This window comes from Pieris napi, chromosome 3 (genome assembly GCF_905475465.1).
Source record: "Pieris napi chromosome 3, ilPieNapi1.2, whole genome shotgun sequence".
Taxonomy (NCBI): Eukaryota; Metazoa; Arthropoda; class Insecta; order Lepidoptera; family Pieridae; genus Pieris; species Pieris napi.
Genome location: NC_062236.1, coordinates 1,548,335 through 1,565,926, shown reverse-complemented (window position 1 = coordinate 1,565,926; position 17,592 = coordinate 1,548,335). Strand labels below are relative to the sequence as shown.

The 17,592-nt window shown below is 33.0% G+C and overlaps 3 protein-coding genes across 5 annotated transcripts in view; 1 reads left to right on the top strand and 2 right to left on the bottom strand.

Annotated features, from left to right (window-relative positions):
• Positions 1 to 1,978: 1,978 nt before the first annotated feature.
• LOC125063803 (beta-1,4-mannosyltransferase egh-like) lies at positions 1,979 to 4,426 on the bottom strand. Of its 2 annotated transcripts, XM_047670443.1 has the most exons (2): positions 2,754 to 4,426; positions 1,979 to 2,624 (listed from the first exon to the last, which is right to left on the bottom strand). In XM_047670443.1, the coding sequence occupies exons 1-2, from the start codon at positions 3,537 to 3,539 to the stop codon at positions 2,067 to 2,069; spliced, it is 1,344 nt and encodes a 447-aa protein (XP_047526399.1). In that variant the 5' UTR covers positions 3,540 to 4,426; the 3' UTR covers positions 1,979 to 2,066. The 2 variants fall into 2 exon arrangements, with proteins under 2 accessions (XP_047526399.1, XP_047526400.1); XM_047670444.1 differs by having other exon boundaries at positions 2,481 to 4,426.
• Positions 4,427 to 4,534: 108 nt separating this feature from the next.
• LOC125063805 (complex III assembly factor LYRM7) lies at positions 4,535 to 5,408 on the bottom strand. The gene is made up of 4 exons (XM_047670447.1): positions 5,272 to 5,408; positions 5,059 to 5,202; positions 4,832 to 4,913; positions 4,535 to 4,758 (listed from the first exon to the last, which is right to left on the bottom strand). The coding sequence occupies exons 1-4, from the start codon at positions 5,290 to 5,292 to the stop codon at positions 4,640 to 4,642; spliced, it is 366 nt and encodes a 121-aa protein (XP_047526403.1). The 5' UTR covers positions 5,293 to 5,408; the 3' UTR covers positions 4,535 to 4,639.
• A 164-nt stretch (positions 5,409 to 5,572) lies between these two features.
• LOC125063799 (protein draper) overlaps positions 5,573 to 17,592 on the top strand; it is a 39,134-nt gene continuing 27,114 nt past the window's right edge. Inside the window, exons 1-2 of one of the 2 annotated variants that reach the window (XM_047670439.1) lie at positions 5,573 to 5,920; positions 15,790 to 15,940. In XM_047670439.1, coding sequence (XP_047526395.1) covers positions 15,858 to 15,940 — 83 coding nt within the window. In that variant the 5' untranslated portion in view covers positions 5,573 to 5,920; positions 15,790 to 15,857. The remainder of the gene's footprint in view (positions 5,921 to 15,789; positions 15,941 to 17,592) is intronic. The other variant, XM_047670440.1, reaches the window with a different exon arrangement.

Below are 17,592 nucleotides of genomic sequence, written 5' to 3'. Positions count from 1 at the left end.
GCGGTTTCTTTTTTCAACTTTTTAATTATTTTGAATTTGGAACACGTATTTATTTTAAAAACTTTAGATTTTGCGTCGTTTTTCATATTTTTTCGAGATCATTATCAAATTATTTTATTATTAATAATTATTAATATTGAATGGGGTGTTAAAGAAAATAGGATTGCAGTGATTGCAGAAAGATATAACGTGGTCATCATCTTGCGTGACTGATGGTTTGGTAAGGCGTATCTTATCAAGGAATCACAAAACTACATTTTTATGAAAAAGGAGTGAAAACTTCAGCCAAAATACAGTCTTGGATCATGTTGTGAAACCTCTCAGCAATACACTTTTTAAAATATGTACCGTGGACTTTCCAACAGGATTCTGTACCTTGGGTACGAACTACCCAAGCCTGGCTTGAAACCAACGTTCCGGACTTTATAAGAACTGACGACTGGCCCTCATCTAGCCCAGACCGCAACCCTTTAGCGTTAAAATTGTGGTCAGTTTTAGAGGACATAGCCTGCCTACTCTAAAAAACACGGCGACTTTGAGTCTCTTAAAGTATCTTTGGAGCAAGCAGTGGCGAAATTTCCCTTGGAAACAGTGCGTAAATCCATAGATTCGTGGCCAAACAGATGGGCCAAATGTGGCCATTTCGAATAGAATCTTTTTTTTATTTTTTGCTGAGACTTTAATAAATGTAGGTATACATTTAAGTAATATTACATTACTTCATTAAAAAAAATGCATTTTCATTTGTAACAGAACTTATGGCTGGAATACGTTTATATGATACCTAATGGATGAGAGTAAGAAGGACAAAACACAAGTACATATCTCTTTATCTGTCCCTATCGTGGCATTTTAAAAGATTACATCACATTAGCATTCTATCTTCATTGTTATGATATATTTGTAATGAACTACCTATATAATTTACATTAAATTGCATTGACTCTGTAAACATGTCTGCTGCAATAATATAAGAAAAAAAAATGGTTATTAACCTTATAGTTGATTTGATGCATTATTTTCAATTGATTTTGTATGCAAACGGAGCGTCAGAAAAAAATATTTCCGACTATTTAAGATAAGTAACACTTCTTACACGAATTCCAGTATAAGCCGGTTACGCCTACTGCAAACTATTTCGTGTAGAGCTGATTATACTTTAACTTCCGTATCCTGTCAGTTATCAAATACGCCGGAAATAGCTGGGTAAAGCTAGGCTATAAGAATTTGTTATTCGAACGGATTTCGACTCTGCAATTATGTGATAATCGACAAAACGCTGCCGTGGTGAATGGATTTTATATAATAGTTCTTATGTTAAAAAGGTTTTTGGTATTTACATAAATAATGGTTTAAAAATATTTTATTTTCATGTGACCTAAAGCCGCTAGTCGATAGGTAGGCTAGATAAATTTACAATTGTATTTGCTATAAGCTTTAAAATAATGAAATTAAAAATGTAAACTAAATTAATTTTATTGCACAAACCTAGTTTTATACAAAGTTTGCTCAGGTGTAACAATAGCTAAGCATGAAAAGTTATTTCCTAAAACGGATTATGTAATGTTTTTCACGTAAACATAATTTTATTGTGAAATTAAATAATTATTTTTATTTCTTATAACAACTTTGTCCTTTGTAAATCCATCTTCCGGCTGGAAAACTCTCCAATTTCGTTATGTGAACTAGCAGACCGTAGAATTGGTTTCTAGAGATTTTCTTCACCTTCAAGTTTCCCCAAACGCACTCGCATAAAATGGATTTATATAGGCTATTTATATTTTATTTACTATTATTAATTGACTTTTTTGACCCGCGAGCTCATATTATAAAAACAGCCAAAGAAAATAAGTAAAGTAATACATACCTACGTCTTTTGAAGATGGTTGCTTGCCTGGGAATGGAAAAAACAAAAGACGGATCATGTCGCGACTATGAAGATGCAACTAAATATAAACAAAATAAAAACACAACATTGTTAATATTATGTATTTAATAATAGTATTTTACAATAAACTATTAATAAATTGCTCTAAAATAAGAGATTTTCGTACACGGTTGATCGGTCATGTTTTCCAAATATTTTTATCTATCACATAAAATTCTTTATTTTCAGTGAAAATCGCCAAAAAAATCGCGACTACCTCTAATATAAGAACAACTGGCAATATCACTATTGTCGCTAAAACTAAGATAATTTTAAAATAGCCGTACTGTTTCGTAGAGTAAGATCTAATAGAGCCATAGATATGCAAGTATATCCCAACGGCTCCGATGAAAGCTATTAATAAATCTAATACATATGGAAACGGTACTGGATAGTATTCAGCTGTGAAATAATTGCACACTCGAAGAGGTAGCGACAGCCACGCGTACGTATGTAATAGAAATAAAAGCCTATACTTAAATGGAATCTTTTCACAATTACCGGTTATAATCATACCCTGAAGCCAACGCTTTCTTTGTCTAATAAGGTCAAACACGGTTAATGGACTCAACTCCCACATTTCGCCTTCGATAAAGTTGAAGGTGTATCCCATGCTGGACGCCTTTAGAGCGAAATGTCCGTCCGAAATTGAGCCCTCAGGTCCATGGTCGTAGGAAACTTTCCTCTCTGAAATCGCCTGAAGAAAATAATCATCTATTTACAAATGATTATACCTATCAAATTTACACATAAGAAATGAAAACCTTTAAATGGTTTCAAACTAGGATGATAAAGATAGATCTTTGTTTTGCTAGAAATTTCTTACCTTAGCGACCATAAAAGAACCTTTCCAACCTAAAATCGGCTTATTAAATGCGTAAAACTGGAACCGAAACATCCCCATATCTTGGGCTACGCGATAGGCATCAGCAAGCGTAGTAAACCAATTTACTATTTCACTAGCATATATTATTGTTCCTTGGCCAAAATCATATTTATCTTCAGTGACAAAGTTCAGTATACCTTTCAGTGAGTCTTCCGTTAGCAAAGTCTCTTCATCTAAATGAACAATCCAATCCGAATCGCTCAATTTATTAACACTATCTTCCCAGCAATAATGTAAAGCTCTAGCTTTAAACAGTGATCCATTTTTAGTTTCATAACTACTGGGGATAATAATTTCTCTGACCTTTTCATTTTTTGGGATAAAGATGGGGTAATCGGTGACAACTTCTAGTACAAAATTTTCTAAACCAACATGTTTACAAATTTCTAGGTTTCTTGGTACATTTCGTAAAATGAGATTTGGAAATAATCCTCGTGTAACGACTCTTATGCATAAAAACGGTGCACGCGTCAACGAACTTTTCAATTCCACGTTTTTGGGGAAAGCATTGTAAAACACAAGGCCACAAAAATTAAAAATTGTTTGAATAATCGGGAATAAGGGAGATAACCTTAAACAGTATAATATAAGGGTACCTAGTAATCCATAGGTCCCGATAATATTTCTGCTGCTTTGTTGTCCTTTATTGATAGCACTCATAAAAATCAAAATTAGTAGAAAAAGAAAAATACAGTGAAAAACATGCTTTCCTTTGTATCCTCCCATTACGTATTAAAAAATCTGTCTTTTAAACACAATACCTTCACATTTATAAACTATCAATCCATTGCAGTTTTTTTTAAAACTCTAACATAAAATATTAAGTACTTAAAATTATCTATTTGCATGTAACCTTCACTTTTATTGCTTTTTGTTGCAATGTCACATATATTAATACTTTCGCTACTTACATTTCATATAATATTGAATTTTTTGTCAAAATTGTATTCTGAAGACTGCATTCTGTATCCTGCTATATTATATTGATAACTGAACATAATATTGTTAAAGACAGGATGACAAAATGATTAGTGAATTCTTTATTCATTGGTACTGTTTTTTAACCAGGCTTTTCAATAAATTTGACAGCAGTTCCAGAGAGCTTTCTCCGAAGTGCGATCTATAAAGACTGAAAGGTAGGCAACTCAACGGCGATGGTCAAGATAAAAGAATTGAGATCAACGAACGAATCATCGTCTATAATGCGCTTATCCCGCCTCACAATAGGATCCAAGACACCCAGATGACATTTGGCAAGAACGGCCCAGAAATGACTGACGATTAAAATTCAAAATCATCAAGTCCTCTATCAGCAGTAGGCACGGTGAAATAGTACCACACACTTACATTCTCCTGGGAACAACGCAATAGTCGAAATCATCACCGCATACAAAAAGGTCATCTGCAGATCTATTACAACAATTCCAAATCGGTGATCAGTTAAAAGATCATATTCTTTTTAAAATATGCAAGAAGTATATGAGTAATCACTTTCCGAGCTACTTGATCAGAGATGGGTGCTTCTTCCCCATTAACATGGAGAATTATAAATTTTTCAGACTAATACCTGCATATGAGTTTCATCATTGGATGTCAAGGAAGAATACAGCTAAGCATTATTTAAGGCATTGTTTACCATGCACCACCACTATGTGGAACCAACTACCCACTGAAGTATTTCAGAATCAATTCAACATAGGGTCTTTCAATAAAAAGAATGCTTACCATATATGAACAATATAATATTATGGTACAGCTCAAAATGATTTTTCTAGACATTTGTCCTATACAATCTACATTATACTTAAGACTCTAAACATCTCTTATTATTTATCTTTTATGTCCTGACAACATTGTTGATTTTTTCTGCGTCTTTTTGGTAATTCTGCATTTTCATCAAACATGACATTGTCCAGCTTAACAGTGTCTTCAGTAATCCTTGCCTCTAAAAAAGAAAAAATATATATAATTATGTGGAATGTTATTTAAAAGAAGTCCTTATTATATTAATTACTTACCAAACACACCAGGCTTGACTTCTCGGGCTTGTATGACTTGAGTTTTCAGTTCTTTTTCAATTTCCTCACTAAACTTAACCATCTGAAATTTAGAATATTATAGTACGTATACAGTATTATTAAAATTCCGTATAGCTTTAAATATTCATATAATGAAATATTACATTGGTAAAAAGAGCTAAATAATAAGCATAATTGTAATTAAAGTGACGCAATATGTAACTTACGGCTTTAATTGCCTCTTCATCTTTGACTGCTTTATTTTTCTTATATTCATCGTTTATTTTTAGTCTGGCTGCAGTTAGTGCCCTATGGTCCCCATCGAAAATTTTAAGTCGAGTTCGATGCAGACTTTTAAAATTTTTCAATACCTATGAAGGTAAAATTTTTATAATATTTTTGCAAAGAGATTAGGCAAAGCATATACCTAGTATACATACGGTATGTCTTAGTTTTTCCATTTTAAAAAGGTGAGATGCCTAATTTTATGATTTCTAAACAACTTAATTAAATAATTAATACCTAATACGATATAAAAAATTACTACAGTTAATGACTATTGACTAGTCTAGACTGTCAATTGTCATAGGTATAGCTTATATTTAAAAAAAACGTATTGAAATTTGAAATTGATACTATTGTGTTATATCTATGGTGTTTAATGTTGTCAAATACCGTCAAATGGCGTCAAAATATAGCGTTTGATGATTGACGTATTGTGGAGTTTTTCCGAATGCAAGTGCAGTCCCGACTGCGGCGTATTACTAGTCTGTGCCCTGTGGTACAAATTTGTCGTTCTCTATGTGTACAAAACAAGTATAGAGAAAATTGTGATTAACTTCGCATATTTTAAAAATTATTTTCTTTAAACAATTTGAATGCTAAAAGCCCACATTTATTATTAACTATGAATAATTATACAGTAGCATAAGTGCAATCATCATAGTTTTATTTGCTATGTGAACAGTGTATATAGGTGTTAATGTAAAATAAAGCTTGTTTTAGTTGACCTACAAGTGTAGTTGGATTCCTTTGCATTTTATGAAGTGAATCACGGAGATCTTCAAACATCTGATTTATCACATCCGGGTAAGTCTAGCCTCAACAACTTTTATTGCCAATTTCTCTGAATAAAAACAAATAAAAATTAGCTTAACTTCACTGATGTAACTACGTAACAAATAAAAATTTACACGATTTCACAGTAGGATCGTTTAATCTCATGTAATTTGTAGGAATGTAATAAGTGGACCAATAGGTTTGTGTTATCACCAACAGACAATAAGTTATATTAGCTTGGACTTGGATAACAGTAAGATGTTTGGATAGTACAAACAAACATTAAAATATTTTCCAAGAATTCTGATTGTAAATTAAATGCTTATAAAATATATGTAAATTTCTTGATAAATAAAGAATCTATCTTATTTAAATTTCCATAGATTTTATTATTATTTTAATTAACAATTAATACCTTCACAGCTGTGTGTTAGTTTCTTTTATCAAGAAGACTTTAGTTATTTGTGTGTATGTGGTTTCTTATATGTTGGTTAGGAGTAACATATGTGTATTGAATTAACGGAAATAGCCTTAACACATGTGTAGAGTTTGCTTAAATTAGTCATATTCATATAATTGTGGTGTTTTCACACATATGTTCCCATTAAACAGATTCCAGCATGTGCTTATTTGCTAGAATCTGACACATACTGTAACCTAAATTTTAATTTGAAGATAGTTTAAATATGCATAAGTTAACCTTTGCTCAAACTGGAACTGATTTTTAAATCTGACTATACACTATCTTCCTTATTAGAATCAATTAATGTTAATAATTAATGTGCTGTCATGTTTGTGTAAATTCTTGAATATAAGTGAAATGTACTAGGTTTATACAGACTGACACCAAATATGATATAAAAGGCAATGTTGACCACCCTATAACATGTCTACATTTTGTATTAGGCCCAAAATGCATCCATGAATGAACCTTAATATCCTACTTACCATGCCATTTAAAATAACAATTTGATAGTCTGTTTAGGCACAAAAGCAGATTTAAAAATCAACTCCCAGTTTGATCAAAGGTTATACTTAATCTTGTTAGATAATTGTTTAGAAGTAATTAGCTAAATTCTAACTTAACTATGGCTTCTGGTATTTTTCTAAATATTGGCGAGCTAAGTACATGATTTATTCCTTTACTGTATATGTATGGTAAACTTATTGTGTGTGATTTTAGTATATTTATTAAAATAAAAAGAACAAAATAAATTAAATTCATTTTCTTCTTTTTAGATTAGGGCTTTATATCAAATTAATACAACCTATATATAATTAATATTAATATAGAATGCTCTAGATTGATCCTTTAGTTCTAACTACATTAGACAAGCTCAGTCCTTAAATTTATTCAAAAAGCTTCTTTTTGATCATTTTCTTTCTGCCTCGTAATTAGCTGCCTCTGCTTATATATATTAATTATTGTGACTCTGTTAACCTTTTGTATTGTATTGTATTTTAAATGTTTGTCTATACATAGTTCTATTTATTATTATTGTTATTTTTCCTTTAGAGTTTTTATTTTTATTTGTTTGTTAATAATTTTTGCAATTCTTGTACTCTACCCTCTGTAGGTGTTTCTTTTTCATTGTTCCACATTAGGGTTGCCTGGAAGAAATCGCTTGTTAGCGATAAGGCCGCCCGTTGCCTTATAACTTTTGTAACATTTTTTTTTTTGTATTTTTGTTATGTGTATGTTTGTGAATAAGGTAATAAAGCATAAATAAATAAAATTTCAACTTTAGTGTAAACGACACGGGTTAAATTCAAAATGTTTTAACTGTATCAACCCCGGTAACGTAACAAGTACATATTTTTGTAGTAATATTGAATAATATAATGAAATGTTAGTTAATGCTGTGCTTGGGATTATTCCACTCCATTCAAACAATCTAGTTCTAAAGACCAAAAGGTCCCTTATTTTTACCATGCTGCTCAGTGGTTTATTAGCTTGTATACAAAATTTATGATATGACTACCAAACAAAGCATGTATTGTAAACATTTCTTTTTTCCTGGTAATTGAACGTTTATCGCAATAACATCCGGGATGACCGTGTCGGTTTGACGAGTTCTGTCTGCGCTTTTTATGTATTCACTTGACACCATCAATAATGCTGTTTATAAATATTGACGTGGGACACTTTCTTCAAGGGCGCCGGTTCTAACAAAAATATGAGACATGATATTAAATCATGCTACATAGAATCTTAAGAATATGTAAGCATTGTAATAACATATAATTATTTAGCCGGGAGAGCCGAGCGCCGTGCGATGCTTGACACTGGAAATTGTCCAAAAAAACTGTCTACGGTGCCACAGTTGCGAAAGTCTACATTGACGTTAAATTAATGTTTAAAGAACTTTATTTCTCATTACAAAAAAATAATGTACATATTTTGTTTACATGAGAAACTTAAGATGTAGATACAAACGAACGAACCATCAGCCGTACCAATTTTAGTCTACTAGGCTCATTCTGATATGTATCTTTCATGCCCTTTTAAATTGGTTAAACGTGTTAATATTACGAATTTTAGACAGTAATTGATTAAAAATTTATCATTTAATAAAATCAAATACACCACTACACGCAATACTCGTCGAGCGAGTTTGCTTATCTTGCCAAAGCCGCGCACAAATTATTTAAAGAGATCTATTAGGTATGAGGGTGTGCAATTGTTTAATCGGTTGCCGTCTAAGGTTCGTAACATTAGCGTGATTGATCAGTTCAAAAGGGCATTAAAGATACACATAAGAATGGGCCCATTAGACTAAAATTGGGCTAGCTGATGGCGACGTGTATCTCGTTCGTATATACTTAATATTAAATTTCTCATGTAAATAAAAAATAATTTTTGTAATGAGAAATAAAGTTCTTTAAACATTAAAAATTTTACAACAACCAATCTTCTCTTCTTTTTAAGCATTCTCATATAAGTTGGGCGGCCCTTTTATCGTGAAACGTGTTTGCAATTTGCATGTATATAAACATTTATATCTGTATATATTCTTCAACTATTATTTATGATAAACAGTGAATCATTAGCACAACAAAGAAACACGCTTTATCTTATGAATTTGCTGTTTACATAGTGACATCCACACTGACCCCGTCTAATAAAACACAATTGTTATGCCTTGAATTGAACGTTCGCTGTTTTAATAATATGCTCACGGAATAATTGGTATTTCGGCAATTGTGTATGCTATTGAATGAATTGATAATATAACAATATTTTCATCCTCTTTTTATCTTCAACTGTGATTCAATGCGAAACAGCTGTAAAAGAATTTATAGGCACATATCAGGTATCTAAGATGAATAAGGCGACTTAAGTATTTGTGAATAAGTAATTTTGTTTTTTTTTGAAAATTTATTTTTATATTTACTAACAGTAGAAAATTATAGCCTCCTAGCGTGTAGCAAAAGTTTGGTAAATAATACATATGGGTTTAAATTTGTAAATTAGTTTTAACTGACAAGGGGCCATTCCAGTATGTCGTAAGCACTATAGGGGGATCTTTGATTTTATTTTTTGGTGATTACGTCAACAGTAATTACTTTTTTAGACATATTACCCGCACATTGTCTATGCTTGAAAACGAAATGCATTTTCGAAGATTCCTACAAAACATTAATACGTTTATGTAAAATTCTTTTTTGAGAGCTTTGCTTACCTTTGCTGACAAGAGAGGGGGGGGGGGGGACATTTTAGTAAATGTAATGGCCCCCAAAACACCAGCTGACAGAATGGTTCCGAGATCTTATATTTAGAGTTACATATTTCTTAAAATAGCCGATATAAAGAAAACGTTTTACTGCAAGCAAAAATAGCAAAACATTTGCTTAAGTAATGCGTAGGTATTTAAATACAGTTAGGAATGTGACCTAACAAATCGTAGCAATCAAGCTCGTCTGGAAACAGAAAATAACCTCCTCAGACTCGTATTGAAAGTGAGATTATAAGTAAGGACTGGTTTACAGTATCGTGCTGTTGTTAATTATAGATAATTATGCTAATTATTTAATTGTTTATTTGCGTATCCGTGGGAATGTTATTGAAAATGCATATGCGATAATGTTTATTTATATTATGTAATTAGAAGAGCTTGACTGTCTGAATGTCAAAAATATATTGGATTTGAGATACTGGTACATTACTATGTGGAACCAGCTCACTGAAGTATTTCCGAATCAATTCGACTTGGGTCATTCAAGAAAAGAGCGTATCAAATTTTAAAAGGCCGGCAACGCACTCGCATGTTATCACTTAACATCAGATGAGCCTCCTGCCCGTTTGTCCCCAGTTCTATAAAAAAATACAGTCGTAGTTAGTCGTAGCACGCCAAGTCTGGAGTCTTATCAGTGAATATTTCAATCAATTCAGCCTATCGCAATCCCGAAGCTAACGATTTTTCATAGCATATACCGTAGCTGTGTTGCAGCATTTACATAAACATATATATTATAAATATATAATATATCCATCAATAGATAATAATTCGAGTATTCAAGTGCGAATAATCTTTCCGAAGTGTCAGAGGAAGATTCAAGCGTTGAGTGTGACTTACCGATGTCAAAACTACATTGGAGTTGACATAAGAGTTGTAACAATTACTCGATTCTAGTATTTTCATACATTTACGCAGTGAGATAATATCGGGATATTTATAAAACACTAGCTGACCGGGCAAACGTCGTTTTGCCATGTATATCATGTATAATAAAAAAATAGGGGTTGATCGTAGAGGGGTGAAAGTTAGGGGTTGTATGTATTTTTTAATGCTGTATCATAAAAAATAGAAATTAAAAATGTTGTCTAAAAATTAAAATAAAAATTTAGGGGTGGACTACCCCTAACATTTAGGGGGATGAAAAATAGATGTTGGCCGATTCTCATAGATACCGGATAAGCACAAAAAATTTCATCAAAATCGGTCAAGCCGTTTCGGAGGAGTATGGCAACGAAAACTGTGACACGAGAATTTTATATATTAGATAAATTGGCGTGTTTAATCTGTAATATGAATTAGGTTACTCAGCAGATTATGGAAATAATATTAGCTCTGACCTAAATCTGTATATTGTAAGCGTTTTAACACATGTGTTTAGCCGTTACATGTAGAGATATAAAAACTATTCGTGGCTAATTCAATCTGGGGGGTTGCCCATGTTGTCAGAACTAGAAATTAAAACATTTGGACATTGTAAAATGTACTTTAATACCAGATCGGAAAGATGATATTGCAATAAATACCTACTGTTTTAATACGGAATCGATAAGTTTATCTAATATACAAAATTCTCGCGTCGCGGTGTTTGTGGTTAAACTCCTCCGAAACGGCTCAACCGATTCTCATGAAATTTTGTGTGCACATTGGGTATGTCTGAGAATCGGACAACATCTATTTTTCATCCCCCTAAATGTTAAGGATAGTCCACCCCTAATTTTTTTTTTTAAATTTTGATATAAAATTTATTCTTTATTTTTTTATGATACAACATTAAAAAATACATACAACCCCTAATTTTCACCCCTCTACGATCAACCCCTATTTTTATTATAAATGATAAACATGGCAAAACGACGTTTGCCGGATCAGCTAGTTATATATATAATCTTAATTAGTAACAAAGAGAACCAGAAAATTCTTGACTCTGCAGACTCAGGTGAGTGAATTGTTAAAACGCAAGCAGAGCGTACGAGCCGATCAAAAAAAAAAACCTACCTTTCTAGTAAAATTTTACAATCAGACAAATATTTTCACGTATGCGGTATGGCAATTCAATCCACTTCTATAATTTATGTTATCGTAATTTAATTTTATGTAAGTGATCAAGTTGCATATGTCATGTTCTATTTAATATTGAAACTTTATCGTGTTTGTTTAAAATAAGAAGAATGACGCATAGCCCAGATTTCTAATTTGCGTTGTATTTTTTCTTGACGAAAGTTTTACGTTATTTATCTAAAAATTATTCTGATTTCAAATGGTTTGTAACGCGAAGTGAGATATTTTTCAAAGCTGTTTGCTTGCTAAAACTTCTAATAATTATTTGAAAAAAAAAAGGAAGTTTTTTTATACAGAACTGGCCATAATTCCACCTGATGTTAAGTGAGGTGTGGCCTATTGGGGGGCACGCCTGTCCAGAAGATGCCTGTTCAACCGCCGCTTTACTGATGAATGAGGTTTTGAGAAATTATCGTGCAGATAGGATAAACTCAAAATTTTAATTTTGCTGATATTCAATTGACATTCATATTTATTTTTGAAGCAATTAACAGTTAAAATTTATATAGTACGAAATAAGGATTAATAATTAATTGGTATTCGCGTTCTGAGAATCTTGACAACAAGTTTACCGTTTTGCGATATAATCTGTGTCACTCGGTCATCGGTCACGATTCGATTGTAGGTAATTCTAATATTAGAAATCGACACAGATAATAAATAAAGAGCGATTATATCGAATACAATTTCATGTGAATGAAAAAAATCTTAATAATTATATATTAATAAACCGAATATTATATTAGTGCGACATACATTTTATATTTAAAAATCCTGTAGTTTTTAATATAAAAAGGATAGTGATAAGTGTTATAATTATTTTTTTAATTACCTAGGTAATTTGGTTTGTGCGTATTACTAACTTTTGTCTGACATCATTGCTATGAAAAGTCCAGGTCAGATAGCATTTATACGATCTCTTACTATCATATAAACTTGATATTCATTACCAGTGTCAGCTGTTAATAGTTTGAAGAATTTGTTGGGAGATATTTAAAGTGAGCAGTGAAAGCGATAAGGCTGCCCTTTGCCCTAGATGTCATCTGTCATGTGTAGGATTTAACAGCTTGTACTACTTGGTATGTCCCTAGGGGGGTGGGGAGTTAGGGGAGCAAGGATGTGATTTAGGAACGAGACTTACACTAAGTCCCGTACGTCACGCTATATCTCGTCTCTAATGTGTCTTAGATTTGACTTTTGGATCTGTTTCTCCTCTTGGCTTGAAATTTATGTCGGTTCTCTTGATAATTTTGTCTTGTTAGGAAAGTTGATCTTCTGTGCTTGTCACAGGTGTAGTTTTGAGTTTATTTTTTACAAATGTATAATTTAAAAGGCATATATGCAATTAAGTGTTTTTTTTAATTAGACGAGATGGTCTTCTATGTCAGAATTATAAAAAAATAATTAAATTACTTATTCATAGAAAGTACATCAATTCATCCACAAAACAAAAACGCTGAATTGTTTCTTTATCGTAGCGTATATTCAATTTGGCGGAAAAAGTGTAGTTTGGTCATTGCTAAATAAAAAAGTGCACAATCAGTTTTTATAAATAAGAACGCAATACTTTGTCTATGGTAGAAGTGCAGTATTAGTACTACTTAATTGAAATTCAATACATAAGCAATGCCCCAAAATAGGTTCTAGAAACGTTTATTCTGAATATTAATATGTCTAATATCTAAATACGCTGTGATATTAATATCAAATTTCATTTATTATGAGAAAGCCGTAAATTGATATGCCGTATTTCAATGGAATTTATATGTGCGCAAACAACACTCGCTCGTACGATAAAAGATCTTGAGGAAACCAGCCTTAGACCCTGAAGTCGACGGCATGTATAAATGATCACGAGACGTAGACAGAAACCTGCGGCCTAAACTTAGGTTGTAGCGCCTCTGGTTTTTAAACATAAAGTCTTCATCTTCTCCTTGTCTCCAGACAAAAAAATCGGTTGTCTGTAAAGTCGGTTTACTGACGATAGTTGAACGTGACAACGTCACGAATCGCTCACTCAAGTAGGAGAGAGACAGATGTCGAACGCTGAAGAGCGCGGAGTCCGATTGTGCCTCTCTGTCGCTTCGCGCTCTCGCTTGCACTTCAAGCCTTAAATGGAACGCCTCAGAGCGAGGTAACGCCGCATGAGTCATGTTTTTTCGTGCGTGCAGCCGGCTCCATCGAATTATAAGACGTTGTCACGTCAAAATGTAAATATGTATACTGCTTAGATATTTTACATTTTATACATTATTTTTATCTTGTTACCCTATATATCCTAGCTACCTTTAGTACAGTCGATCGGAACCCCTTCACGGGTAAAGGCCACCTCCAGCTAACTCTGTCTATGGCTTTCTTTCTCCATTCGCTTCCTGCTACCGCTTCTATTTCTTCTAATCACCTTTTTGGGGCCCCCTCTTCTTTTTCCCCTTGGTCCTTTCCATACAATTGTCTTTAAAGTCCACCTTTTATCTGTATATCTTGCTATATGTATACGTACACATATAAATGCTTCATAAAACAATTGAGAGGTCGTTCACCTGACACGAGTTTGTTGTGAGTTTTAATGAAAGTCAATTTTTAATATAAACGAAAAGAGGTCAATTGATATAGAGTTATAATGTAATGATATGAATTTTGTGAAGGATTTAAGTGTGTACTGCAAAATAGTGTTTTTTAGGTCTGCGCCTCAGATGTCTGTAGGTATCTGTTTCATTATCAATTGTCAATGTAATTGGGAAGTAGGTGATCAGCCTCCTGTGCCTGACACACGCCGTCGACTTTTTGGATCTAAGGGAAGTTGGTTTCCTCACGATGTTATTATTATGTGTATTAATTTAGTTAACGAATTAAACGAACATAGGTTAAAGTTTTATTATTTATTAGCGCCTATAGTAGTTAATTTCTTGTATTTTTTATTGTGTTATTTTGTTTTTCCTAATTAGTTTCTTGTTATTTTTTTTGTTTCGTCTGTAAAAAAAATATTCACTTATTGTGCACTCTTGCCAATTTGGGGTCGACTGTTAGGGCAGGAGTGTTTTTATAAATAATTGTTATCCTTCACTTTCGAGCGAATGTTAAATGCGCACATAGAAAGTCCGTTGGTGCACAGCCGAGGTTAGAACCTACGACCTCAGGGATGTGAGTCGCACGCTGGAGCAGCTAGTCCAACACTGCTCTCATTACTCTTTTCTTAAAGATTTTATATACTAATATATAAAGGGTAAAAATGTGTATGTTTGTAACAAATTAACTCATAAACCGATATCAAAAATTAGTCACAATTATTTACAACTTTGCCCTATGTTTGCGGAAGCATACGTTAATAATTAGGATCCTAACCTCTTTCCACGTATTTTAACAATCTGTGAGGGCATTAAAGGTCGCCTAATCTCTGCCCTCAGAAGTTATGAAGCGTGAGGCTTAGTGACATCAGGTGGAAATTCTAATTATCGTGATAATAGTAGATATAGGTAGAGGCGACAATCGTTTTACAATCCAATTATTATCATGCTCATGTCATGGGGCAAACACATTTATAGTTAAGTAGGGTTCTCTTATTAAAGAGGAATTGTTACCATGTTTAATTCTCAGAACTAAAGGCATACCTACTCTCGGGGGCTTTTATGTGAATATGTATGTGTGCTATATATATATGTCAATTTCTTTGCTCCGATATACACGTAGCCTTAATCTTGGTTTATTAATTTAAACCTACATTATTATAACAATATATATACATATATACATATATATATGGTTTATATGTATATAAAATTAAATACAGTGTAGACGTATACAGTTTCCTTATAGGGATGGAAGAATGATTGTATGGGTATTGAGTTAAACCAAATAAATTTAACTGATTTTTACGTTATAAAGATTATACACTGTATATATCAAAAGAAACGAAAGGAAGAAAAGAAATACGAAGACTGCATATTTGGGTCACGAGATAATTTATTTACAAATTATTTTACAAGCTAAATGTATAAAGTTGGAAATTGGGAAACACATCAGCCTTAATGCCCAATGAAGGAGTCGCAGAAATGGGGGTTCTAACAACTGTTTTTCATTCATGCTATAACATTTGTATTTCAGGTTGCCGGCATTATCGGTGACGCGATAAACAATACGATTGTTATGGAGTTTGCGTGATACCAGTCGCCATGTGGAAGTACGCTCTGCTGGTGATGCTAGCCAGCGCTCATGGGCTCCTCGAGGGACCCAATGTGTGTACCAGACAGGAACAGTGAGTACTTATTGTACTATATTTTATTTATTTGATTGCTGTCTTTATTTAATTATGTTTTCACCAATAGTATGGATTTCTGAGGAAGGTGTATAATTCATTGTGGTTTTATGTTAATTTGCCGAAATATTGAAGTAGTTGAAGACATCAGAAAAATATCTCGCTTAAATACATGAAACGAGGGCGAAGCTAGCAGATGCTAATTAATAAATATACACAAGCGTTAATGTATTTTCTGGCTATCTATCTCTTATCTACTGAAAAAAAAAACTTGTAATATAATTCTCAAAGTCTTGCTAGCCAAAAATATTGCATAAACCCTTTTTTTGTCTAATTTGAAACTAACAGGATATAATTAAATGTTGAATAGATTTTCTTAATTGTAAATTCGGTGCGGTGTGCATTTTTTTATACTTGCTAAAACATTATAGCTTTAGAAGAAATAAAAATTCATTTTTAAAATTACAAATTTTCCGGGGGGTCTTCCCTCAGAGATACGACCTCCAAATGTTCAAAAAGCGAATCTACTCCTCCCTCAAAGGCCGGCAAAGCACCCACTAAACGTGGGTGTCTATGGGCTGCGCAGACTGCCCTTTTTGGTCGTCCCCCAAGCTCGTTTGCCCCCCCCTATTTTATAAAAAAAAAATAGTGGCGTTGATATTGAAATCATAACATGGCGCTAATGGCGAATTCGTCATGAGAAAAATTCAAGCATCTTAAATCCTTCAAGCGGTTAACTAATGTTGCCAGTTAAAAATTGTAACGTCTTAAATTTAAAACTACGATCTTCAAACGATTTCCAAATTCCGAAAGTGAGAATTAAATGCGTATAACAGAAAACATTGAAACTAGGTTTTAGCGTTGACTTACAAAGTACAGACCGTGCCTGGAACGGTTCTCCGCAAAAATTATTAAATATCTGGAGGAAGCAAACAAAAATGAAAGAGAGGGTCTCGCGAGCAATTGCGGCCCGCCTCGCCCATGAATATTGTAAATATTACCGATATAGCCGGAGCTAATCTCGCGAGACTCGTAACACGAATGAGTATGATTATAATTTATGTCTTTTTAGTAAAAATATAAGATATGGAAAGAAACAATGGCAGGGGACTAGAGCAAGGAAAAAAATATGTTACTTTAGGCATATTTACATTAAATTTAGCTAACTAGCATGCTAGCATGTAAGCTAGCTACGTTTTGTATCTACGGGAGACATGTTTAGTGCTTTATGGGCAAACCCATAGTAGTCTATGAAAATAACGAAACGGGTATAATCGGTGCAATATAGGAACGAAATTTAATCGTTGGTAAAATCTAGTAATACTAACTTCCAAAAAAGATTTGTTAAATAAGTTTCATTATCGGACGTCAAGGCAGAGTACAAAATACCATCCGTATCACCTCGACGTCCGTCAACTGAGCGTTTTTTAAACCAGTTTTAGCCGCACATCACCACTATGTGGAACCAGCTGCCCACTGAAGTATTTCCGAACCAATTCCACTTTGGGTACTTCAAGTTAAAAGCGTATCAATTCTTGAAAGCCGGCAACATACTTGCGAGCCTTCTGGCAATGTGAGTGTCCATGGCGGTATCACTTGACATCAGGTTTGCCTCGTGTCCGTTTGCCTACTATTACATATTATATATTAAA

Coding starts and splice junctions, on each gene's coding strand:
- LOC125063803 (XM_047670443.1), bottom strand. CDS start 3,539: ATGGGAGGATACAAAGGAAAGCATGTTTTTCACTGTATTTTTCTTTTT. Junction 2,625..2,753: donor GTTCTTTTATGGTCGCTAAG/GTAAGAAATTTC, acceptor TATTTTCTTCAG/GCGATTTCAGAGAGGAAAGT.
- LOC125063805 (XM_047670447.1), bottom strand. CDS start 5,292: ATGGAAAAACTAAGACATACC. Junction 4,914..5,058: donor ATGAAGAGGCAATTAAAGCC/GTAAGTTACATA, acceptor TCTAAATTTCAG/ATGGTTAAGTTTAGTGAGGA. Junction 4,759..4,831: donor AGTCAAGCCTGGTGTGTTTG/GTAAGTAATTAA, acceptor TTTCTTTTTTAG/AGGCAAGGATTACTGAAGAC.